This window comes from Scleropages formosus, chromosome 8 (assembly GCF_900964775.1).
Source record: "Scleropages formosus chromosome 8, fSclFor1.1, whole genome shotgun sequence".
NCBI classification, from domain to species: domain Eukaryota; kingdom Metazoa; phylum Chordata; class Actinopteri; order Osteoglossiformes; family Osteoglossidae; genus Scleropages; species Scleropages formosus.
Window position 1 is genome coordinate 16,686,014 of NC_041813.1, and position 25,663 is coordinate 16,711,676.

General features: G+C 46.8%; 1 protein-coding gene across 3 annotated transcripts in view; it reads left to right on the plus strand.

Moving 5' to 3' along the window:
* Positions 1–25,663, plus strand: part of kcnt2b (potassium sodium-activated channel subfamily T member 2b) — a 41,355-nt gene continuing 15,692 nt past the window's right edge. For all 3 annotated transcript variants that reach the window (XM_029253990.1, XM_029253991.1, XM_029253992.1), the window contains exons 1-11: positions 1–89; positions 15,503–15,582; positions 15,747–15,849; positions 18,586–18,634; positions 19,064–19,123; positions 19,728–19,802; positions 20,971–21,054; positions 21,445–21,539; positions 22,296–22,476; positions 24,069–24,233; positions 25,124–25,260. In XM_029253990.1, coding sequence (XP_029109823.1) covers positions 1–89; positions 15,503–15,582; positions 15,747–15,849; positions 18,586–18,634; positions 19,064–19,123; positions 19,728–19,802; positions 20,971–21,054; positions 21,445–21,539; positions 22,296–22,476; positions 24,069–24,233; positions 25,124–25,260 — 1,118 coding nt within the window. The remainder of the gene's footprint in view (positions 90–15,502; positions 15,583–15,746; positions 15,850–18,585; positions 18,635–19,063; positions 19,124–19,727; positions 19,803–20,970; positions 21,055–21,444; positions 21,540–22,295; positions 22,477–24,068; positions 24,234–25,123; positions 25,261–25,663) is intronic.

The following is a 25,663-nucleotide window of genomic DNA, read 5'->3' on the forward strand; positions in this document are numbered from 1 at the left end:
ATGGTGGAACTGGACAAGGAGGTGCTGCCCCTGCCCCCGAGGTACCGCTTCCGAGACCTGCTGTTGGGGGACTGGCAGGCAGACGACAGGTAGGACCCCAACTTTATTTATAACTTCACCCCAAAGGGAGATCCAGCAGGTTCAACGAACGGATCAGCTATTTGAACCCAAGTCATAATAATAATAATAATAATAATAATAATAATAATAATAATAATAATAATACAGCATCGTAATGACCAGAGTAACACGTTTATTGGGCGGCGTGTTGATCTGTTTGGGATAGGACGCAGACATTCTTAATCTTATATATGCGGCGCATGAATATATGTCCATAAGTGGGTTTTATCGCCGCTTTCCGAACGACTCTGTGACTGTGCGGTGTTCCGTGGGTTCAACAGGTATGTAACGCCGGGCACTGCCGCACCGGGTCACGTTGCACAAGTTCAAAAACCAATTTCCCTCCCTTTAAACATGTTAATTACATCAAGTCCAGGATTCTTTCGAGGGGCACACCTTAAAATTCTAAATTCATATTCGGAGCCACGTTTTGTTTTTGACTTATCATATGTGATGACGTAATAAGAACCAGTGTAACGCCCTACACGCTTTTTTTTCGGCGTAAAAACGGAACAAAAGTGGTAAAATCGACGACGCACGAGACCGTATGACCGATATTTTTGGGAACGTACAGTATTTTTAAAGCTGTATCAGCCAGTACTACACACTAATATTTTGTAAATCACATTTCTTGGCAAAGTATTGCAAGTTAGGTATGGAACTAATAGTCTTATATATAGGATGATGTTGGCGGACAGATATTTTGACTCTATTACTGCCACATCTTCTGTTATGCTAATGGAGATGTGTTGAATTTAAACAGCAGAAGTTAATGCAGATGAGCATGGAAGCATGTTGTTTCATACTTGTTTGCAGATTTTCCATTTTCCATCTGGTAGTGGTCGGGGTTGCAACCAGTCCGCATGGGGTTGAGGGGGTGCGCAGTGTGTTATAGAGTCTCAGTGGGGTCACAAGTGTTTCTTTCCCTCCCTTGTGGTGTGCCAAATGACACTGATTTGTGGTTCACAAGGGGATCTTTGGGTGTGTGTGTGGACAGGGGAGGTGTGTGTGTGTTGGGGGGTGATACCATGTGATCTAATACCACACTTCAATTCCAGTTAGCCTGCGAGGGAAGAAATAGTCCTATTTTCACATCTGTTGTGCCCAGACTGAAATAGTATTGAGGATGTGTCCCCCCCACTGATCAGACTCAGCCCTCCCATCTGGGATGGAGACTGAGGAAATCATGATGAACCTTTCTTTCCAGGGCAGACTGCTGTGTCACAAATCCTCGTTCCCAGAGAGCCCAACGATTGCCTAGAGGTTTTGGGTAGTGGGGCTAAACAAAAAAGCCAAACCATTTTTAAGAGTAAGAATTCACCTGGGGGCTTGTCAGCTTTCCGGCCTTTGGTTGGTTGGATGGATGCACGGGTTCAGTGTTTTTTGAACCCTTGCTGGTTTGAATGTTGTGTAAGCTAATTTCTGATTTGAGCGGATGATCTGAAAAATGTAACTCATAAAATCCCTAAACCAAGCACAAATGATTAAAATGCTGTGAGTGACAGACCTGTCGCTCAGAGGTTGTGGGGTCTGACTCCAAGGAATAACAAAATCCCTCCAGCGCTATGAGAGTGCCATTGAAGAACACAGTATTGGTTCTCTGATGAAACACAATGCCCACATTGACTGAAGTGCATTAAAAGTATGCGGTAGTGTGGTTGTTCCACAGGTTAGGGCATTAATGGAGGAACAACATTTGACGCACAGTCCTTTTGTAAATGTCCCCATACAAATCAGCCGTGAAGGAAGTCTGTCCTGCCGTGAAACAGGTTTGTAAAATGCTGTGAGATTGATGGCTGGAAGAACATAAGATGTGATACAGCCTGGCATCCTTACGCAGTATCGGTAGGTGAATGCAGATGGCGCAGTGGTTATGACAGTTTGACATGTTTGCTCCAGGTGGGGAACTGCTGCTGTTTTCTGAGGCAGAGTCCTTGTTTATAATCCAGATTAAAGCAGAACTGCTGTAATGAAGCATTGTTTGAACATCTTTCACTGTGTATTATTGTATAAGGATGGACAGGTGCCCTTATAAGTGTTAATCTTTCTAAGAGCTCTTAATATCAGTAAAGGATTCACCAAGTGATCGCTTTTATCATTTATACCAAGTTTGCTCCTTCCGACGCTGACGCTACATTGCATGAATTTGCTTTGTCGCTTATCTGTCATCGCTGTATAAGCCTACTGATCTTCCTTTGTTGCAAGGTGTGTGTCTGTTGATATATTGAGGGGCCAGGGGAGGTTACCCAAGGAATTATCTTTTCTAGTTCTCTGTCAGCAGCCTGCCAGTGTAATTTCAGCCATGCAAATGGCATTAGATGGAGAAACAACTGATCGAGCGGCGGGGGGGCTGCTGTGATTGACAGGTTAATTCTTTAGTTGAATTGCGAGAAGCTTGTACAGTGCATTGCGAGTCCTTTGTTTCATTAGGCCGGTATGTGTGTGTTTTCCCCCACCCCACACACTTATGCTGTGCCTAGATAACTAGATGACTCTCCAGCCTATTTGTAAAGACTGTCTCGATTCGTCCCTTACACACTCCAGCACGGACTCAGTGAGCGCATGTTCACATGAGAATTTTATTTCGATGGAATTATCTAAATAGTCGGGACTACCACGAACTCCTCAATCAGCCCAGCAATGGGTGTTCTGTTGGTCAAACTGTCCCTCTTCTGGAATTATGAATATGATCAGAGCTACAACAAACTCCTCTATCAGCCCAGTGATGGGGGTCAATCCTCGAGGCCGCGAAGGGTTTAATTTTCTATCTGTTGCATGAAATTAATAAATATTTAAATATTTTAATTCAGAGGGGTGCGGTGGTGCAGTGGGTTGGACCGCAGTCCTGCTCTCCGGTGGGTCTGGGGTTCAAGTCCCGCTTGGGGTGCCTTGCGGCGGACTGGCGTCCCGTCCTGGGTGTGTCCCCTTCCCCCTCTGGCCTTACGCCCTGTGTTGCCGGGTAGGCTCCGGTTCCCCGTGACCCCGTAAGGGATAAGCGGTTCTGAAAATGTGTGTGTGTGTGTGTGTGTGTGTGTGTGTGTGTGTGTGTATTTTAATTCAACCATGACTGTAATCAAATAAACAACAAGGTGAAAAAAGTTGTGTTTTCCCTCAAGCAGTACCTGAAGTGCACATCGTAACTCATAACCATACTTGAATGGACATTAAGACTCCACTGTAGGCATCCATCTCTAAAGTAATATAATACAAATAAAACTTGCACTGGTAGCAGAGCTTGTAGCCTAAAGTAATATATTTATTAATGCTTATTACTGTATTTCTTAATGTCACCAACCATACGCTATTTCTAATCTTGCTGACATTATTGTCTCCAGACCCATCTTACATGCTTGTGAACATGTCTGTAAGAAATTGTACTATACTGTTTATTATTGTGGCACGTAGCACCGTGGGTTTGGATGGGGTGAAAAAGAACACAAAGGCAGCCTTTATTATGAACGATTTATTCAAACACCAGCACCAGGGAAATAATACCCTTAGCCCAAAGACCCCCTTTCCTCTAGGATCTGTACCTACAGCCAGCCTCCCTAGCACCCCAAGGCTCTCTCCCAACATACTTGTAGACACGGTCACCCCATCATCATTTTCCCACTAAATGCCCCCAGTGGTTGCATACCCACATTTCACATTGCTTCCCAGAATGCAACTATTTACATTTAGTAGTTTCCCTCCTAAAACAGTAACGCGGGGTCGTTACATTATTTATTTCTTGCAGCTGGGCAACCTGTAGCACAGTAGGTAAAGCTGTTGCCTTTCACTTCAGAGGTTGTAGGTTCAAATGTTATTACCTGCTGTACTACCCTTGAGCAAGGTACTTAGCTTGCATTACTCCACTCAGAACTGGCCCAGCTGTGTTAATGGGTAAATCATTATAGGTAGCTTAATATTGCCTTGGCGAAAAGCATCAGCTGAATGAGTAAATGTAATATTGCTCCCAAACAGTTCCCCTGCATGATGATGATGTTCTTTAATGTGTCCAAAGGAGTCTCTGCCATGTTAAATTCCTTGTATGTCTTAACATGGTCAGCCATTAAAGTTATCTTAAAGTATGATTAAAGTTATTAAGACCAGGGCTGCAGGGACAGGCGAGAATGAAAGACTAAACCGCTGTTATGATATAAAACTGCATCTGATTGTTTCCCTTGGCTAAAAGGTAAATGCGCACTGCAGCATGTCTCTGTAGTGCTGTTAAGGTGCGCCAAATTCCAAGATAGTCATAGATAATGTGAAGAGAGCGATTCTGCTTTGTGCTTTCTAGACAGATGTAACACTCAGATTGTAGCTGTTCAATTGCCGTGGCCGTTTATGGCATTCCCCTCCCTCCCGCCACTCAGACATCTTGTACAGGAGCTTGTGCCAGTCTTTTTCAGAAACCAGGTCTTCAGCAGCTCCAGCATTCTGGAACCAGACAAAGACTTCTCAGTTTGTGTTGTAGAGGCATTTTAAACTCCTGCTAACATCCTTCATTTTCCCCCTCTCTAGATGCATCTCAGAAGTGACAAATTGTGCCCGTTTTTGTCAATTCATACATCCGCATATCCTCCACAATTCCGAAATTGAAAGCAATTGCCGTATTACCAATGGTTCAAATTCATTAGGAGATGTGTGAAGGAGGGGAGACGTTACCTTGATTGTCTTCTCCGACGTAGGATGCACTGACGTCTCTTGATGCAGAAGAGATTTTCAAGGTTCCATGACACGGACTGAGGCTCGTTTTTATGGAATTTGATTGCAAGAGGATGCAGTTGGATCATACGTGCAAGCTTTATGCATCCTCTAAAACACAGGGTAAATACTGGCAAAGATTCTACAGAATATTGCACAAGGAAATAAGATACATGACAGTGAACTTCTACAATAATTCTATTTATAATATTCACTCAGAAATGCTGACTCTCTCTACATTTAAGAAGGGTCTCAAAACTTACTTTTCGGACTCACTTCTCACCTGATCTTGTAAGTGCTTGATAAACTTGTACGTTTCTTGTGCTTAATTTTTAACTATTTGTTTAATAATTGAAAAGCCTGCGTGCATCTACTCGTGTAATGTACACTGGGTCAAATGGTGGAATGTGACAAATTGATTTTGTTCCAGAATCACGTGTCTGCATCCAAGTCTCTCCTTCAGTTTTTGTAAAGCACTCATTGTATTTTCTTCTGAGATCTATGCCACTTTGCAGAAAAGCATCTGCTAAATGAATAAATGTAAATATACCTTTATTCATGGTAACCTGTGGCTTATGTTCAGAGATATGGGGCCTGATCTTCTATGGTTTGGCATCCAGCCCCAGTTTCACTGTTACCAGAAACGGAGGGATCCTTACATCCAGCTCGCTCAAGAGCCCACAAGCCTTATAACACCACCACCTCCTTACGACAGAGGAGAGTCAAAACCACCTTTCCCTCTGTACAGAAGCACAGTATCAAGTTACTCACACACACATTTTCTGAACCGCTCGTCCTCGGGGTCACGGGGAACCGGAGCCTAACCCGGCAACTCAGGGTGTAAGGCCGGAGGGGGAGGGGACACACCCAGGACGGGACGCCAGTCCGTCGCAAGGCACCCCAAGCAGGACTCAAACCCCAGACCCACCGGAGAGCAGGACCCACGCCACCGCACCCGCGGTATCAAGTTACTCCTAAACAGAATTTCCATACAGATTAGAGCTTTCACTCTTTCTCTGTCTTTGACATTTATTAATTCGGCAGACATTTTTCTCCAAGGCGAAACACAAGTCTGAGTAATAATTTTCATCGTTGCTTCTTTCGTTGACGGGTTTCTCTTTGCTCATTATTATGCTTGTATCGCTCCCATTCTCTCACCCTCCCAGCCCTTCTTGCTTCTACCTCCTTCCTCTCCCATCCTTCACAGCCCCTCTTTTCTTCACCTCATCATGTGTGTTTTCCATTCAGCTGTTGCGGGGAAAGCTAGAGAGACATGCTGGACACCCAGGCCGGAGCCTGAGAAAAGTAATTTGTTGGTGGGGAAAAAAAATTCAGTTTTAATCTGCGAGGAAATGACAAGCCAGGTTATCAGCACATCATTAAGGACCATACGTCAGGTCTGTGCCGAGCATTTTTAACGTGCCGCTCTAAATGAAGGAGTTGCTCTTTGTTGTGCACGATGATCCCGATGAGCCCATGGCTGGAAATGAGCAAATGGTATGAATTGTGCTTTGATTTCTGTAGGAGGTGGATGTGATGGTGGTGGGTGCCCCAACCTCCCTGTCTGGGTTAGAATAGCCCGGTGAAACCTCTGTTGGTAATGGCTGTATTTGGTACATGGGTGAGAGGTGAGATTGGTTAGTGCTTCATCTGCCCATGTCCGCCCCATACTGTAAACTGGAATAATATCCATCTGCAGAGATGGGTGACATCATAACTCGGTTTGTGATGAAAGCATTACCAAAGAAAACCGTAACGTCTGCATTTATTTACACTTTTCTCCAAAGTGATTTACAATGTTAAGTAACTTAGTGATTTAGACTGGAATTTAGCGTCTTCCGGAGTAGACCGCGTCGTCATAGAAACTAATCTCAACGTGACAACGGCCGCGGAAGCTTACGTGACTTGATATACTTAGTGATTTACCCATTTGTACAACTGGGCAATTTTTACTGTATCAATTCAGATTAAGTGCCTCGATCAAGGGTACTACAGCAGGAGGTGAAAGTCATTCCAATCAAGTCCTTCGAATGTGCGACAGGAGCTCAAATCGCTGCGCCCCCTGCTGCCTCTATGGCAAAAAGCAAGGGAAAGAACAGGCAGAAAGGGGAGGGAAAAAAGTGGAGAGGGAAAAGTAAGAGAGCAAATCTTGACAGCGAAAGTGGCCTTTAACTCCGAAGCTACAGGGGAGACGTCGGCTGAGAGGGTGCCGGTCGACGCAAAAGACTTGTCAGCTTATCGTCGAGGAGCACAGAATGTTCTCCACGGCCCCCCTTCCTTTCCCACCGTACCCTTTGTAAACACGTTGATTCAATTAAACCAAAGCAAAGCTATTTATTGTGATTAACAGGCTTCTCCATTTTAATTGGCGAAGACTGGAATTAAATCTTCGGCCCTTCGGTGCGGCTCAGCGAGAGCAGTCGTCCGTTAGCCACGGCGACGCTAAATTAAGCAGAGCCCAATCTGTTTGTCTTTTTTTTTTTTAATTTAAAACAAAGCAGCAGATAAAGATGTAATTTGCAACACCAAATTAGAGAAAGGAGCAGGGAGCCTTTTGGGAGGATGTAAAACGTCTTTGGAGAAACATAAACAGGTAGCATAAAGGCCTGTGACCTATAGAGAGCGGAAGGTGCGCTATGAACGTGTTCCATCTCCCTCGGTCGACTGACTTTTGAAATAAATTCCTGAACTATAAACATGGCCCAACTCTCAAAAGTGACTTGTACAGGAGAAGTAGTGTTATTATACTATTTCTCAGCAGCTGCAAAGTGAATCTGTCTGTAGTCAATAATTTTTAACTCTCCTTTTTGTTCCATTTTACTTTTAACTGTCTTGAATGGTTCAAGTCCTTTATTGTAGTTAATGAGCTCTGGAGGAATACTTCTGTCATGGGTACTAATTAAGTCAGATCCGAGTCTAATTAGATGGATTAAACATGCTTATTGTTGGTCTGAAAGCTCAGGGCTCCCTCATCTGGAACTTTCTCAGTTCGGCGCTTCTGCCATGTCGCCCAAGTGCCGGAGCGAGGGGACTGCTTCCCACAATGCACTTCTTCCCATCGAGAGACAAAGCACCTGGCTTTTAGCGCTTGAAAGGACTGACGGGGGATGAGGGCGGATGTGGCACGTTCATGTGCGAGTCAGCGTGGCACCCAGCCTTATGGAGATGTCGGCTGTGAAAGTAGGATATTTATTTCCATTTTAGTGCTTTCCATTGAACTCTTTCACTTCTGGATGGAGCCCTCTTAAATCATATTTATGTAATGAGCTTCTGATTCTCTCGCTTCTGGCCTCGGCAATAAAGCGAGAGAGAGGAAGGGGCAAGGAGATGGCACAGTGCAGCAGAAGCGTTTAATAATTTGTCCCGCTTGGGACTGGTTTACCTGGCCTGCGGGTCACAGAGGTAGTGATGCGACTGGGGTCTCTGGGGAGCCACCTGTAGATCTTTTTGTGGACGTGGTCCTCCAGTTCCATCTGGCTGCTAACATTCACACTGCAGAGCTGCAGTTTCCCATGGGCCCAGTTGAATTTTAGTAGGATATTCTGGAGGAATTTCATTTATTCCCGGACAAGCTGCCACAGAGACAGGGCCCCGGAAAGCAATAGACTCTTATCATATTTCATCCATTTGCTTTGCAGATGGCCTTTCTGGGGGCCCTTTAAGATTAGCCATGTAATGAATCAGCTCACTGGGGCCACACGGTTAGGGAGAGAAGTACTGGCAACCATGCTGGGGACAGAATAAATATGTGGACATGGACACAAAGTGGCAGAGGCCAGCGTGGGGCACCTGCTTCCTATCGACTGCCCAGGGCAGGATGAGAGCAGAGAGAGGACAGCTGAGTCAGGCCAGAGTCCCTCACTGCGGGACGTCGACAGCGCCAGGCTGACATGGAGGATCTGTTGGGGCACTGGAGCGGGGGTGGTGGTGTACCACTGTATAGCTCGTTCTAAGACTTTGAAAGACTATGGATACAGTTCCAGGGATGTGGCTGGAAGAATGGTATGGTTGAGGTGAGAATTGACTAAGGCTGAAGGCATGGCTGAAAAGAGGCATTTTGGCTTTTGCTGCATTATGACTAAACCAGAGAACTACTTGGTTCAGATTTGTGGAAACAGAATTATGTTGGGGACAAAATGATGGATTATGGAGTTTCTGAAGGTGCTCTTGGCTGATGTGTCTGACTGAAGGCATGTGGTTGGGGCAGCAAAATAACCAGCCAAATTGCAGCTGGGCATGTGATTGGAACACAGGTGAGGCTGAAGGTGTGCATGGAAGTGCAGCTGGACTGTAGGCACATGGTTGGAAGTGTGGCTGAATATGTAAATGGAAATATGTTTCTGAAAGCTGTGGGAGCAGCCTGGCCTGTAGAAATAAAGAAGAAAGGAGAGAGAAAAGGCAGAGGAGAAGGTTTAATCCTGATAAGCTCCATAGACCCAACAGCAGCAGGTCATAGTAAAAGCCCATTTTGCACACCGTTTTATATACCATGCTTATTGATAGGTGTTCCTCCCTCAGGATCCCAGACTGATTTGTCTGGTTTGTAACAGTGCAGTTTATGCCTAGGGGTTCTGGTTGAAGACTTGCATACATAAACACGTAGACACAACTCTTTCAGTGGGATGTACCATAACCTGGCCTGGTGGCCCCCTTGAGCTGGGGGGTCTGGAGACATGGGAAGATTCACCCACGTCGCTCTTCTTCAACGCTCCAGAGCTGTGACTCAGACCCAGTCTATATTCTATTGATATTATATTCAGTCTTACTCTCAGAGGGTTACCATTAAGCTCCATAAAGACAGGAGACCCTGTCAGAAGAGAGAAAAAATACAAGCTGGACTTGCAGGAGTCACAATGCCCAACAATGGAGTCACTCCTACCAAGTACAGAGTCTCCATGTGCCATGTTCATTTTCTAGTCCTCTGTGGGACTACGGATACCTTGTCACCTAAGCCAAGGAATCCAAAACCAAGAGCTCATTTGTCATTTTGATTTTTTTTTTTCCCCCCGATTTAATCTCACGATAGAAAAACTTGACAGCTCCAGGTGTCCGGGGGCTCGTCTCAGGTACGGCTATTTCTGTATGAATGCTGTACGCTCTTGGCGCACTTCCTGCGAGAAGCTGCTCATGTGATGGGCTGCGAGGGGGTGTATACCTGCTGACCTAAAAGTGCAGTGTACTGGAGGAGAGATGGTCAGTATTGCCCATGCAGATGTACAGTAGACACACGTAATAATACTAAGTATTGTATATTGGCTATAACTGTGTTGAGATCCTGCTGTGTTGTGCAAATATCGCCACCTGTTCACTCCCAGTTTGGGAGTAGATGTCTGTCGTGGCGCTGATCGAGACGACCTCTTGCGAATCCGGCCGGGGGAGTTTCGCTGTGCTCTTGCATGTGTGAGTGAAAGCTTTTACACCTGAGAAAACAAACCCCGCCGAATGGCCAGAAGAGCTCTGAAACACCAGAATAGCTCGCCCCGGCTGATCCGATTCTTTAAATGTGTTTAGTGACTGTTAAATGTGTTTTCTTCGGGCTGTACTCATATGTCATTATGACAGCATGCCAGCCCCCCACACCCCCCGTTGTGTTTCTGTCACGTACTTTGCCAGAGCTGCATAGCAGAAAAGCAAAACATTTCATCATTTCGGTGGAAAATGAGCTAAGAGGAGCTGTTTCTGCTAGGAGAGCTCTCTCCATCCATACGCTTCGTCTTTGGCTGCCTGGACCTTCGGTCTCTTTGTGGATGCGATTAATCAGAGCGGCAGGACTGCTCCATTGTGCCAGACACGAGTTCCTCGTGCTGGGTATCCTAGCGATAGGAGAGCAGTCGTGTCCTGCTTCTCTATCACCTCCTCCTCCCTGTTACTCCCTGCTTTGTGTGTGTGTGTGTGTGTGTGTGTGTGTGTGTGTGTGTGTCTTTCCCTCCTCATCTCCTTTTTATGTGCACCTAACTCCCTAACCCTGGACTGCGCTGGACTGTGAGGAGGCCCTTTTCATCCTGGCCATGACACGAAGTGCACGCCAGTAAGCCGTTTCCCCGGGGAACACCAGGAAGAGAGCCGGCTCTGAGCTCAGCAGTCTTAAGAGTCTCAACCCAAACCCCGGTGGCAAGCGATCTGCAACCGTTCTGGTCACCGGAAAAATCCAGTGAAAAACCAGTTGATCACATAAAATACATTTAATTTAGATGAAATATTTTCCAGTAAAATCTCCAGGCTAAAGACATGCAGAAGAACGTTGTCTATCAAAGAAATGCAGGGTTATTTCAAGCTTTTTCACAAAACCCCTCGTACTTTCATGAAACCATTTCCAGCTGAGTCACTTTCATTGTGTTTCTCTGTTTCTGGCATTTTATATTTTCACATGAGCACAATAGCGTGGTGAAAGACAGACTATCAGGCTGGAATTGACAGGTCTTAGGGTCTCCGCTGTCACATTCCCTGGTAAATTTGTAAGCCTGCTGGGTCCCAGTAGGTGGTGTAGTGTCTAAGGTGGTGGATTTGCAGTCAGCACTGCTGTGGGCAGGAGAGGGATGCTCTGTACTGATGATACACACCCTAATCGATATGGCTCTTTGCGTACGCTCAGGAATATGTAAGGTAGGATTTACTTCATGTACTACCTTAGTCCAGGCTGAGACTGTGCCTACCTTGCAGGATTACCATCCCACCCACATCACTGTGGTCCTAAAGATTCCAAACCCTACTCTAAAACTCTTTCTGTCATGGTCTGTGGGGGTGCCCCATGATTAATTTGATCGATTGGCTTCCCGCTTTTCCCAGCCCCCTCAGCAATAACACGGCCACACAGGAATCGCGGCAAGATTTTTGAGAGACAGGCAGAAATTGACAATGTGCGGTGATAACTCCGGAAATAATATCCCTTGTGTGCTACTACGGTAAGTGTGGGTTTTGTGTCTGTCACAATAATAATAAAGTTAAAAAAATAAATGAATAAAAACAAAATGACCCAAAGATACTTCTGCCGCGTCCACGCCCACAGCACAAGCGGCAACACCTGACTCCGCACTATCTCATGAGTAATCGCTCACCCTATAAAGACCCCCTCCAGCTCCCGTACCGTTGCGGAATCTCGTTTGGGACAACCGTCCTTCCTCGTGTAACTACACACACTCTTGCTCTGTTCACGATCTCCCGTTTTTTGACTCCTTGCTTCGTTCTCCGACCACGTCCACGGATCCTCGTTCCCGTCCCGTTCGCCGATCGACCGACCCTTCGCCTGTCCCAGGTTTTGAGAACTTGCCTCTTCCCTCGACTTCTGACGAACAACGCTGCACTTGGGTTCAGCCTTCCCGGCTCCCTGTGTTCCGCGTGACAACTTCAAAGGATGCTTCTGAAAATACTTTGCACCCTAGGTGATGGGCGTCCAGGAAGGAGCTCCTTGCCACAGAACTCCTGTCTTTTTCCTTCCTGGAGGTGTGGTCGGGTCAACTTTTATGAACATTTCAAGTCACAATAGTTCAGTCACAGGTTCAACAGAAAAGGGACATGTCCAGATGGAGTTCCTTTTTAGCCACTATTGTGCATTACATGAGAATCATAGTCTTGTCTTTTGGTTAATCACACACTTTATGAATAAGCTGTGGGCCTTGAAGGCCTGGTGTAACTCTTAAGGTTAGCATCTCAGTTGCGTTAAAGTATTTTTTTGGTGTGCACGGCCATCCTGTATTACGAACAGTCGAGTTTAGACATTTTTGGAGAGACGTTTTTCCATTTAATTTATTTTTAATTGCATTTTCTTCACTTATCTTTCTTGCCAAGATTTCTCGCCATAGAAATGCAAAAGTAACCTGTATTTACTGCCGTCTAAACAGAATCGGAGTATGGACCATCTAATTCAACTCACTTCCACAGTGTTTACAGCTCGTGTCTGGTCTTGTGAATGCCAGTGTTCAAAAACAAGGTAAGAAACAGTGGATATGCTCTATGTATAGGAGTAATTGATTAAATCATCTTAACCATATGTGAAGACATCATTTTTAGTAATTTTAAACTGGCTTTCCGTTTAATGTCATTCTCTTCTCATAAAAATGTTAAATAACTAGTTTTATATATATATATATATATATACAGTATATAATATATATATATATATATATATATATATATACACACTGTACATATCCAATATTCACCTTGTGCAAACCACAAATAAATCAAGGGATGTCTATTTGGCACCTCCCACTACATAGGTGAGAGTCGGGATGCCTTTCAGCCCTTGGCTTCTGGACGCCACTCTCCTCAGCTGAGTGCACCTTTGTCTCCATGGATGTTTTTTAACCGAGTGTTTACCAAGAAAGAAAGAAAAGAAACAAAGGGAAAAACTCCTTAGAGAGGAGGAACAGCTGTGATGGAAGATGTTCATGTAATAAACATCAGACTGAGCCGAGTCTGCGAAGATGAGACGTCAATACGTGGCAGCTTGTACCCCGAACGGGTTGGAGCGCTTAGCACTTCCGCTGGGTGCTTTTGTTGCAAGCTCTAACACAAAGAAAATCCTGCCCAAAATTGCCACTAGATATGACTTTCATTTTGTTTTAATACCCAAAACCAAAGGAGGATCAGCTTGTTCTACAACCTGAGATTGTTTTCGCTGTCATTTGATGTTACGGTACTTATAACATTAATATATAATAAATCTCCATTAATTAGCCATCAGCTTTAATTTTTGTTTCAGATTCTGTTAGCACTTCTGGCTGCGGGGACAAAACAAGGAAGTTGCTTTTCCTCCGTGAAACTTCTTCAGCTCTTTAAGGCCCATCATTGCGGGTGTGTTTTCGACACGCTTTGGTTGACGTGACTCAGCCAGAGACACACGAACCCCACAAGCAAACCCAGACAAAGACCTGCTCGCACACACTTACGAATGCGTGCACGAATACAGAACTGCAGGCACAGGAGGATATATTGGTAATTTCTAGTTTTGATCCTCTTTTCTCAGCTATTACAGTTAATTACTGTAAAACCTGCATGACTCCTGAAAATATTCCAACTCTCCCATTCCAGTCAGTCATGCAAAAGAGATTGCAGTAAAAGTCACAATTTATTTTACCGTCATCCACATTAGGGCTGTCCAGTGCTGTAGAAACCCTCAACAGTAATACTAGATGAGGAATAACTTGCGCTGGGAGCAAAGTGGCTCCTGACCTATGCGTTGAAGGGCTGCAGTGCGACTCGTCCTCTTTTGACTGTCGGCTTACAGTGCAAGACACCTTTTGTCCGACGACTTGATCACTTTACGCACGGCTCTGTAGAGCACATACTGTATATATGGACAGCTGAGAAGTTTGGTCGCAGGCCTGTGATTCGGGCATGCAACCAGGATCATTAAAGCAGATGCAAATGGTTCTCGGTGGGTGCGTGCTTGCGCCTGTGTGAATTTGTGCACCGCGCCGAGGCACAGATTTGATCACAAACTGACAGCGTCGTCCACTGGGGAGCGCTGCTCCGGTTGCCATGGCAATGCGGGCATCAGCTGGCGACCGCTGGGCAGCACGAGAGATGGAGCCACGGAGCCAGGCGCCCAGGGCATTCATTGCTGGTTTGGCAAATTGGATTACGGTACAGTACTTTATTTATGGGATGAAGTTGAGCAGGTGCACCCATCTGAGTTGTATACTTCTTTGTACCCATACGGGCACAGACTTCTTATCCTTTCTGCCCAGTCTGCTTTTTGGCCATCTTATCTGAGTTTCAGTCTCATCTGCCCCCCCTGCGCAACTTTATCGGGTAGAACCGGAGACACAGACTATGTGTTTAAATAGATGACACTGCGTACAAAACTGTTATGAGAGAACATATGTGCGCTGGGCTGTCTGCAACGCTCTTTAACCCAGGACAAACTGTAACTAAGGACATGCTGTATGTGGTTCTCCTCCTCCGCGCTGAATCCTGCTCGGGGCCATCTGGTCACATGCTCATAGATCACCCCCAGCATCCAGACAACAGGCCTGGAGCATTAACTAGAGAGGAGCCATGTACTGTCTGATCCGGTCGAACCCAGAGTTCCTAATCAATCCTCCTTCCCTCATCCCTTGCCGGTGCCCCTTATTCAGCAACTTGACCGCCGAGCACTCGTTCATGATCATCTGTGACTAACAGACTCTCGGTCACCCCCGCGCAAGCACTATACAAATGTTCATGTGACTAAGAGCTGTTTTCTGGGAGCTTCCCTCCATCACCTTTCTAAAGGGTCATGGAACACCGTTCCCGTTTGTTGAACTTACTATGAACAGCTTTGTAAACACTGTATTAAGCCAGTTTAGAAACGATGAGCAAACCCCTCAGTAATGATCATTAAACCATTCATGAGCAAACCTTTAACGCGTTAGCAAGCATGTGACATGGAGACGGGGAAAATGCAGTCATCGCTGATTATAGATAAATTTTCGAAGTGAGATAATTAAATTGCTCTGTGTGGGAAGCCAAGGAGAGACACTGTCCTCGCCATGCCAGGATGCACCTCTGGAATGACCATAAGCTCCATTTCCTCCCAAATCCCTTAGATTTAATAGTCACACAGATATTGCTCAGATCATTGCTGCTTGCGATTATGAGCTGCTCCCTCGCAGGCTGCCTGTTCTGCGTCTCTATCCCTCTCGCTCTCTCTCCTCGCAGCCTCTTCTCAACCTCCCTTTTGTTCCTGTCCTCTTCTCCTGACCCTGGTTCTTAGGGTGCAGGTGGAGTTCTACGTGAACGAGAACACATTCAAGGAGAGGCTGAAGCTCTTCTTCATTAAAAACCAAAGATCCAGTGAGTATTTTTGGTGTTTTAAAGGTGGGTCAGTGTTTAGATGGAGGAAGCTAAGATATGGAACATGTCTGTATGTTTAGTGGTTAGACCGGCTGAGACTGGTGGTCCCCCCCCCCCATGTGGTTGCGGGGCGTTCCAGCTGTGTGACTGGTTTTTCCCTGCAGGTCTGAGGGTGCGACTCTTCAACTTTTCCTTGAAGGTTCTGAGCTGTCTGCTTTACATCATTCGGGTCCTGCTGGATGACCCGCGAGAGGGCAGGGCTGGATGGTAAGGGAGGCAGGAGACGAGGGTCTGCGTGGCTCTGGAGAGGGCCGAGGGGAGGGTTCTGTGGAGATGTGGCCGAGGCAGCCGGCTGCTTACGCGTCCGCACCTGTCGCTCTGTTCGCAGCTCGGACTGTCCCAAGCAGAACGCCTCGGCACACGCGTGGAGTCACTTTGACTGGTAAGAATTTTAGCCTCTGATTGCAGCAGGTCATTCTCACAGTGATCGACAAGGTGAGGAGCAGGAGCCTCATCATTAGTAGAGCCTCTCGGACCTGAGCCGGAACCGGTTAGTGTTACTGTTGCGTTAACTGTTGCATCATCACTTCTGTTTTTGTTCTTGTCCCCAGCATCTCAACATCAGTGAAAGTCCTAAATATTGTCATATTTTATTATTTGAAATTTGGTGATGCTTTAGTCCAGGGCATCTTACAACATTAGGTTTGATAACTAATCAAATTACAATAATTGGCCCATTTGTGCAACAGGGTAATTTATACTGTGCCAATTCACAGTTAGTACATCATTGAAGGGAACTGCAGGAGGAATAACTATTTTAACCCAGGACCTTTGATTGTAGGGCCAGTTTAAACACATTGAACACATACGATTTAAACAAGATTTAAGTATGTCCTTTTGAGGTCTCTATCATTTTGACCCAAAAGCCATAATTTCAAGTCTCAGAAGTGTCCATGCCATTGCATAAAGGCATTGATATCAATTCTTTCAACTGAATAAATGACAAATTATATGGTATGACAGCAGTCTTAGGTAAAAGTGTTTGCTGCTGTATGTGTGTGAGTGAGTGAGATTGCCCTGCAAGGGACTACAAGTGATCCCCGATTTACGATGGTTCGACTTGCGATTTTTTTCAGCTTTATGACGCTGAGCTGGGAATAGACATTCGGTAGAAACCGTGCTTCGAACTTCGAATTTTTATTTTTTCCTGGGCAAGCGATGTGCGGAGCAATGCTCGGCGATCCGCATCTCCTAGTCTGTCACGTAGAGATGTGTATTAGGTGTATTAAATGAATTTTCGACTTACGATATTTTCGACTTATGATGGGTTTCGGGGAATGTAGCCCCATCGTAAATCGGGGATCACCTGTAGCGTCCTAGTGTCTCACATTCTCGGTCTACAGGTTAAGCTCTGGACCACCGTGACCCTGCACTGTGACAAGTGATTACCCACAATACATGAATGTGTTTACAATGCAAATATATAGTGCAACAGGGCAATCGAGGATGGTAGTGTCGGCGAAATGAATGCATGCAAATGAGATGTAAAGGTTACTGCTTTACGGATGCTGTGCTAATCATACTTGGAGAGGGCTGGCCTTTAGCTCAGTGAGACCTGCACCCTTCAGGTTGTGGGGGGTGGGGGGGTTCCCCTACCAGTTGAGCGGAGCGCAAGCCCATCTGTTGTGGTGTCGGGGGTTTTACTGGAGAACTGTCCCTGTCGCGCCCCGTGATTTGTGCGCCTCGTGTCCATCTGTCGTGAGTGTGGGAAGTTCCCTTCACGGCGCCTTGTCTTCGATTTATGCACCCCAGGCTCCTGCTAATTCTCCCTCCCTACAATCCTGCTGTTGCTTTGACTGTGATTTATTGCATTTGCATTTAAATGTAATTACAGTAGGACTGCTGTATCCACGGAGGGATAAGTTCCAAGCCCCCCAGCAGATGCTTGAAACCGCAGATAGTAGCGATCACTATACTGTACGTACTGTACATACCTATGATAAAGTTTAATTTATAAATTAGGCACAATAAGATATTATCATAAGCAAAATAAGGGTTACCTGAACACAAGCAGTGCGATATCATGAGAGCTGATCTGATAACCGAGACGGCTACTAAGTGACTAACGGGCGGGTAGCGGATACAGCGTGGATGCGCTGGACAAAGGGATGATTCACGTCCCGGGCTGGACCACACGAAATTTCATCACGTTACTCAGAACGGCACGCAATTTAAATTATGAATGTTTACTCTATTTCTGGAATTTTCTGTTTAATTCTTTCAGACCGCGGTCAACTGCGGTTAAGCGAAATCGCGGTAACTGAAACAGTGGATACTGGGGTCCTACTGTACAGTTAAATCTTTATGCGTGATCTAATACGCTGTACCACTGACATTATTTAGGTTTAGTATGTAGCTCGGGGGTGCGTTGGACTGCAGTCCTGCTGTCTAGTGGGTCTGGGGTTCAAGTCCCGCTTGGGGTACCTTGCGACGGACTGGCGTCCCGTCCTGGGTGTGTCCCCTTCCCCCTCCGGCCTTACGCCCTGTGTTGCTGGGTAGGCTCCGGTTCCCCGTGACCCTGTAAGGGACAAGCGGTTCTGATAATGTGTGTGCGTGTGTATGTAGCTCAAAGATTCAAAAGGAGCTCTTTTGGGATTTGAACGAACAAGCTTCTGGTTAGGGGGGCGCGGTGGCGCAGTGGGTTTGACCGGGTCCTGCTTTCCGGTGGATCTGGGGTTTGAGTCCCGCTTGGGGTGCCTTGTGACAGACTGGCATCCCATCCTGGGTGTGTCCCCCCCCCAGCCTTATGCCCTGTGTTGCCAGGTTAGGCTCCAGCTTGCTGCAACCCCATATGGGACATGTAGTTTCAGATGGTGTGTGTGTGTGTGTGTGTGTGAACTTCTGGTTAGCTGTCTTTGAATATTCATGTTAGAATAAGCACTTTCTGCTCTTTTTCCAGCCACTGTCTAACATGTCCCCCTTCTGTTTACTGTTAACCCACAGGTCGCTCATCATCTGGGTGAACAGACCTGTGCCCCTTTGGGCCCTACAGGTAAGGTGTCACCACCACCTTACGTTCGTCTCGGACACACGGCGCCACTTTCACAATATACCATTTGTATTATATTTATTGGATCTCCAAGCGCTTTCCTCCAAAGCCAGGTACATGTCAGAGTAAACAAAAGTGCACCAACAGCAGGTTAAGTGATTTAGACAGACACTGAGTTCTCTTGCACCGCATAATGGCAGCAGCTACATATAGAATTGACAGGAAATACAAAGGGCATGGTCGCGGGTGGTGTGAGGCAAGTTCGTGGAGCAATTAGGAGATCAGGACAGAAGTGGGTCTGAAGGAGATGGATTTGAGAACTTATTGAATGTCAGAAGGGATTCAGCAGCTCTGAGGGACTCATTCCACCACGTCGAACTCCGCAACTTTCGTCACTCTCCCTCCCTTGCTCTCTCCTGTTTCACCCTCCAGGTGCTGGTGGCTTTCATCAGCTTTTTGGAGACCATGCTGCTGGTGTATCTCAGCTACAAGGTGAGGGCACAACTTGCTGTGTGTGTCTGCTCTGCACCATGCGTGTGTGGGCACACGAAAACCGTGTTGCCTCCCTGCGGTTTCCAACACTTGACAGATAAACCATCACAGGACTTTAAAGCTTTGGCTGTTCCAGAAGCTTTTTATTATTTATATATAACTAAAAGTGGAACGACACCACCAAGCAACATCAACGGAGCAGTCGCTTCCTTTGAAGCAAATTGCTCGCGGTCAGCAGGGAGTGTGAAGGGTAGTCAGTCTTTGGACTGAAACCTCATTGATTTTCATGGAAATGCTCGGGCACCGTCCACCCACAAATCTGAGCCATGTATCAGGCTTCCTGCTGGAAGGGGGCCAGCTGCTCCCCACGCTGACTGCGCAGATTGCGAATGCGATAAATACGAGCATCATCAGAAGAACCGCAGTGCCGGTTGAACGGCTACAGGTTCGCCTCCTAATGAGGCTTCCTAATAGTCCAAGTGTGCTCCACGTGTGTGTTGGGTAAGTAGCAGGTGTTACATCCCTCTTCCCCTCCTAGCCTGTGACATTTCCCCAGTCTTGACCTCCTGACCCCGCAACCTCATATTCTTCTTACTGTTTCCAGGGTAACGTTTGGGAGCAAGTGCTGCGGGTTCCGTTTATTCTGGAGATGATCAGCGCCGTTCCATTCGTCGTCACGGTGAGTGGGAAATGTGAACTGTGCTCGCAGGTTGTATCGGGGTTTATTAATAATGGTTATATATTAATAATATTGGAACAGCAGGTGGTGTAGTGGTTAGACTTCTTGCCTTGCAATCCATGGACTGGGGTTTGAGTTCCACCTACTGCTGAGTCCTACCCCTTGATCAAGGTACTTGACCTGAATTGATATAATAAAAATAACCCAGATTCATAAACAGGTGAATATTTGTAAAAAGTTGAGTATAGAAACCTCACACTTTGGGGTGAGGTTTCAGCCAAATTAATAAATCATAATGCACAAATGGAGATGAAAAAAATCTGGTGAACTTATCTAAATAAAGAAAATAATAAAAAAAAAAAAACTTGTGAAACCGGACAGAGGGGATAAACTGCTGCTGGAATGGTAAAAATTGCCCAGGTGTATAGATGGGTACATCATGGTAAGTAGTTTAGTATGGTGTACCTTATAAGGTGCCATGGACAATTATGGTGGCAATGGGGGCCACAATGGTAAAGTGAGTAACGCTGCTGTCTCACAGCACCTGGGTGGTACGAGAAGATGTGGGTTCGATCCCCTCTCAGTCTGTGTGGAGTTTGTATGTTCTCTGTGTGGGTTTTCGTTTTCCAAAGACATGCTGTTCAGGTTCCCCCAAAGTGTGTGAGTGATGGAGAGTGTGTGTGTGTTCCACTGATCTATGGATGAGTAACCCATTGTAAGTAGTGTATCTAGCAGTGTAAGTCACTGCGGTGAATAGGGTGTATGGGCTGGTAACACTACATAGAGTTCATTGGAAGTTGCTTTGGAGAAAAGTGTCTGTTAAATGAATATGATATAATTTGTCATTGTAATTATTAATTTGCTGTTTTATAGTGTCTGAAATTTTGTGGGAACAGTTCACTTTAAATTCTCAAGAGCGCTCAATTCAGGTTAAACGGTTAAGAACACTCACGTTAAATGCTCAGCAGAGCCTCTTCGGGGATTCGAACCGACAGCATTCCGGTTGCAGAAGCGTCTCACACTTCTTGCTCCCTCTAAGCATTTAAACCCTTAAAAACACCATTGCTGATATGAGCGCATTGACTTCAACACACAGAAATGATTAGTGATGGCAAACATACACGGTAACTGTGTTCTTTGTGCTTCCTTTTTCCCTCTGTGCCGCCAGGTGTTTGTGCCGTCGCTCAGGAACCTGTTCATCCCAGTGTTTCTCAACTGCTGGCTGGCAAAGCACGCGCTGGAGAACATGATAGTAAACAGAGCGTCAATCGGCAATTTCCCCGCTCCCTGCTGCACATTGATCTCTCTATTACAAACCCCCCCCATCCAACCTAATTACCATCTTATTCATCCTCAGCTCGGCCCCGCGAGCCCCTCTCTCCCCCCGCTTGGCCGTCCTCGTGGACCGCACCTCAGCTTTGCTACATCTTCAGATGAGCTTGGGAGTGCTACTGCACCGTCATGCCGTAATCTCACCCTGCTCCTTTCAGCCATGCCCTCTCACCGGTGTCATTTCAGTGCCCTTCCTGTAACCCACATCATCGCACCATCAGCCCCATCTATGTGCCCCGAACGCTGATGGATTTGGGAGTATTTTTGCTCACCTGCCATTTGTCTCCCTCTGTCTCTGACCCTGTTCCAGAACGATCTGCACAGAGCCATCCAGCGTACCCACTCAGCCATGTTCAACCAGGTCCTCATCCTGGTCTGCACGCTCGTGTGCCTCATGTTCACCTGGTGAGTGCAAGGAGCTGCTCCAGGTGTCTACCGTGCGACCGATATGGTTTACATGCTCCGTCTTTAAAGTCTGCTGTGCCTCATCTTTTTTTTTTTTTTTTTTAAACCTCATCCCTGTTTTTAACAAGCGTAGTAAGATTGTGAAGCAAGACTATAAAACCTGCAGTCCTTTTTTTGGTCTCTGTTGCAATCGCTACCTAAAAATAGCAGGGTCTATTTATAAATCTTCCCCGAGCCTCTGTTGTGGTCACCCTGGGGCTGCTGCTGTTAGCCCGGCCCTGTGTGAAAACGTGTTCCGTAGCTGGAGGGGCTCTTCTGAGAGAGCTGACCTTTTCAAGCCTGACAGTACTGTTGACTCCACGAGGCCCTGTGCGCGCGCGCGCGCACACACACGCACACGTGCACAAGCATGCATATTCATTCAAACGCACCTCTCTCTGGTGGCCGTATCATTGAAAACACTCACAACCACCCTCTCTCGCACGCGTTTGAGCTCAAAACACTCAAAAACACACTTAGCAACATGCACAAACACTCTCTCACGCACTCCCGCTTGCATATTTCACGCAGAAATTCTCCAAGCAAGAGGACTCTCAGCTCCGTAGCAATGCGCACACGCGTGCATCCACACACACGCTCAGAAACTGGGGTGCAGGGGGTGCATACACACAGATCGCCGCCTGGTGGGTATCCGCACGCTCGACCCATAGTTGCGGCACATGTTTTGATTCCTTTCTCCGATGTCCCAACGCTTAGCATCTGCGGGATCCAGCACCTGGAGAGGGCCGGGAACAACCTGACACTCTTCGACTCGCTCTACTTCTGCGTGGTCACCTTCTCCACGGTGGGCTTTGGCGACGTCACGCCGCGCATCTGGCCCTCCCAGCTCCTGGTGGTCATAATGATCTGCGTGGCGCTCATCGTGCTGCCCATCCAGGTGGGCTGTGGCACTGGAACCTGTAGCCTTGCGGTCGCAGTTCCGCTTTGTCCATCAGCATCGTGCTGAGGTGCGCTGCATGGGCCAGCAGGTAGCGCAGTGGTTAGCACTGTTACCCTCCACTCGAGAGGCCTAGGTTTGAATCCCACTCTTCCCTTAGTACCCTTAATCAAGGTACTTGCCCTCAATTGCTAAAGTACAAATGGGTAAATAGTAGTAAGTATCCTAACACTGTCAGTTGCTTCCTTGGTTTTGTCCCCACTGGAGACCTTCATGGCATCTTCATGAACTCGGCCTTTGCACATTTCTCAGAGCCTCTGTGGTACTTACAGTGTTGTGGTCACGGTGCTTTTCTGCTCTGACGTGGAATCATTCACCTTAACCCTCGCCCAGCAATCGATACCTGTTGACATATGCATTTATGAGTGTTATTCTGTACTTATGAAGGTATGATCTGTGGCTTATGACAATGCTGTATGCTCTGTCTGGAAAGCATCGGCTAGTTGCCCCCCTTGAGGTTGGACCCTTTCCTGTGCGCCTCCCCCATCCCCCACTCCGCTCCTCACCTCCGTTCAGAAGGGTCATAACCACGGAGTCCTCACCGAGTTCTGATAGACTTGCACCAGCGGGGCTGGACCTTTCAAACCCCCCTGCGGGGACCTGACTTAGTTGGCCCGGGTCCTGCGACGCGGCACAGGGTTGTTTCTAAATGAAAACCACAGTGGGTGGGGGCCGCATGTGTTTGAGCTGCACGGGAAGTGGCAGCTGGACACAGATTGACCCCCTGCTCCCCAACTTTCATCTGGAAATGCCCCTGACATTTATCGGTGTGGCCCTGCCTCCGCTCACCCCCTGGACCCCATCTGGGGTTATTACTGTGATACGCCTTTACCTCTCACTTCTCTCTATATCCGTCACAGTGCCCTGTCTCTGCGAATGCAGACCCCCTTGGCCCCCCATGGGTCCTGCAGATAGCACTCAGTAGCCTGCACCACTCCAACAATCATATTGAGCCCTGATTTCCCTTTCGTTCCGGATGTTTCGCCCACTCCCTCGGTTCGGTTCAGTGCAGCTCACTGTAGGGACAGCAGGTGGCATAGTAGTTAGAGCTTTTGCCTTCCACTTGAAGGACCTAGGACTGAATCCAGACCTCCTGCTATAGGACCCTTGGTCAAGGTACTTACCGTGAATTGGTACAGTCAATGTTACCCAGCTGTATAAACAGGTAAATCAGTGTAAATAGCTTGGTGTATAAACCTATCAGTATAAGTTGTCTATGAGAATGGCATCAGTTATCATAATAATGATAATAATAATTAATTACTAACTAAATAGCTAATAATTTACCAATTTTACACGTTGTGTGAAAAAAGTAGTAAACTCTAGAACTTAAAAAAAAAAAAAAAAATAGGCAGATAAACACAACGGGAGCAGTAAGAGCTCGTTTATTATGTGCAGTCACGCAGCTTTACACTCTTCCACCATTAGTGCCGCCGGCCCAACTCCTCAGAGGCCTCGAATTTTTAAAGCCCTGTCAGGATACGTTAAAGCGGCGGCTGAAGCTTTTCTTGCCCCTCTGCCCCTCGATCCAGTTCGAGCAGCTGGCCTTCCTCTGGATGGAGCGCCAGAAGTCAGGTGGGAACTACAGCCGCTACCGGGCGCAGACGGAGAAGCACGTGGTGCTGTGCGTGAGCTGCCTCAAGATCGACCTGCTCATGGACTTCCTCAACGAGTTCTACGCCCATCCACGACTGCAGGTCCGTCCCCATGGCGACTCTGCCTCCAGCGCCGTGGCAACACATTAAACCTTCTGCAGCAAAGAGGATCAGGGCCGGGGTGGGGGAGAAAAAAAAAATCAATGGTCCAGCAGTGGGCTGAGAGCTTTTCTGAACCACTCGGGGGCGGGGGGCAGATTAGATCGGTTGTGCGAGAGAATAGTTTGCGTAGCTTGTTGTTTGGTCTTGGACTGCGGAGGTCAGGTACACGGGGCTGCCTTGAGGCCCCGGCCGTGAGAAGCCCCGTGTCCCTCGCTCTCATGTTTTGTTTCTTCTGTCCTAATACGCACGTAATTCGAAACCTCCAAATCTGTCCAGTAACTAGGCTATGTTATGTAAACGTACGGTGAACGTAGCCAATGAGAAGTTGCTCGTAGCCTACACCCACTCCAAGCGCATATTAGGAGTGTATTGTTCTTTCTTTGGGAACCCTGCCTCCCCAGCACTGGTTTAAGTGCTGAACTGCTGCTCAGTAACTTGCTGAATAAAATATTATTACTTTAATTTGCTCAGTAGTGTTAAGTGTTAATAGAATTCCAAATGTTGCTTTCATTTGGATCTGAAAGGAAGCTGAGCAGGAGCAGTCCATAAGGATCCGAATTGAAATGAACTCCATTAGATCCCTATACTCTCTCTCTGTGTGTGTGTGTGTGTGTGTGTGTGTGTGTGTGTGTGTGTGTGTGTGTGTGTGTGTGTGTGTGAGCGTGTTGAACCTGACACGTTTTCATTTGCAACCTGCGGACCTACTATATTTGTTAGTTTGTATCCCCTGGGATGAGCTACCCTTTACCCTGTTTTGTGCTTTTTGAAGGAAAGCAACACTTAATTATGTGTGTGTGTGTGTGTGTGTGTGTGTGTGTGTCTATCACTAGGACTATTATGTCGTGATACTGTGCCCGGCAGAGATGGACGTCCAGGTGCGCCGGGTGCTACACATTCCGCTGTGGGCACAGAGGGTCATCTACCTGCAAGGCTCCGCCCTCAAGGACCAGGACCTCATGAGGGCCAAGTATGTGACCAGCAGAAACACGCAAACACCCCAGAGGGGCTTTTTGAGGCTTCATTTGGCCTGAAAAGAACCCAGAGCAGCTGACTCACACTGTTGCTGCCGGCTGCCGCGAGGTGTCCAACGGTGGTGGATTTGTTGAAATCAGATGCCACTAGAGATTGTACTGAAGTCTCCAGAAAACTTCCAAAAATACAAGAAATATAATATCTGCCTCTGGGCTCACTTTCTTAGTCGGAGCATTTTAATAGGGAAGTACCATTTCTCTTCCATTTTTCCCTCACTCCTATCAACCTGACTAATCCTGTTCTCTTTCCTCTCATCTGCTCTCTTCTGCTAGCCTTTGCCACTTTTTACCCTGTTTCGCCACTCTGATGCCCACTCTAGTCCAGTAACCTGGTTAATC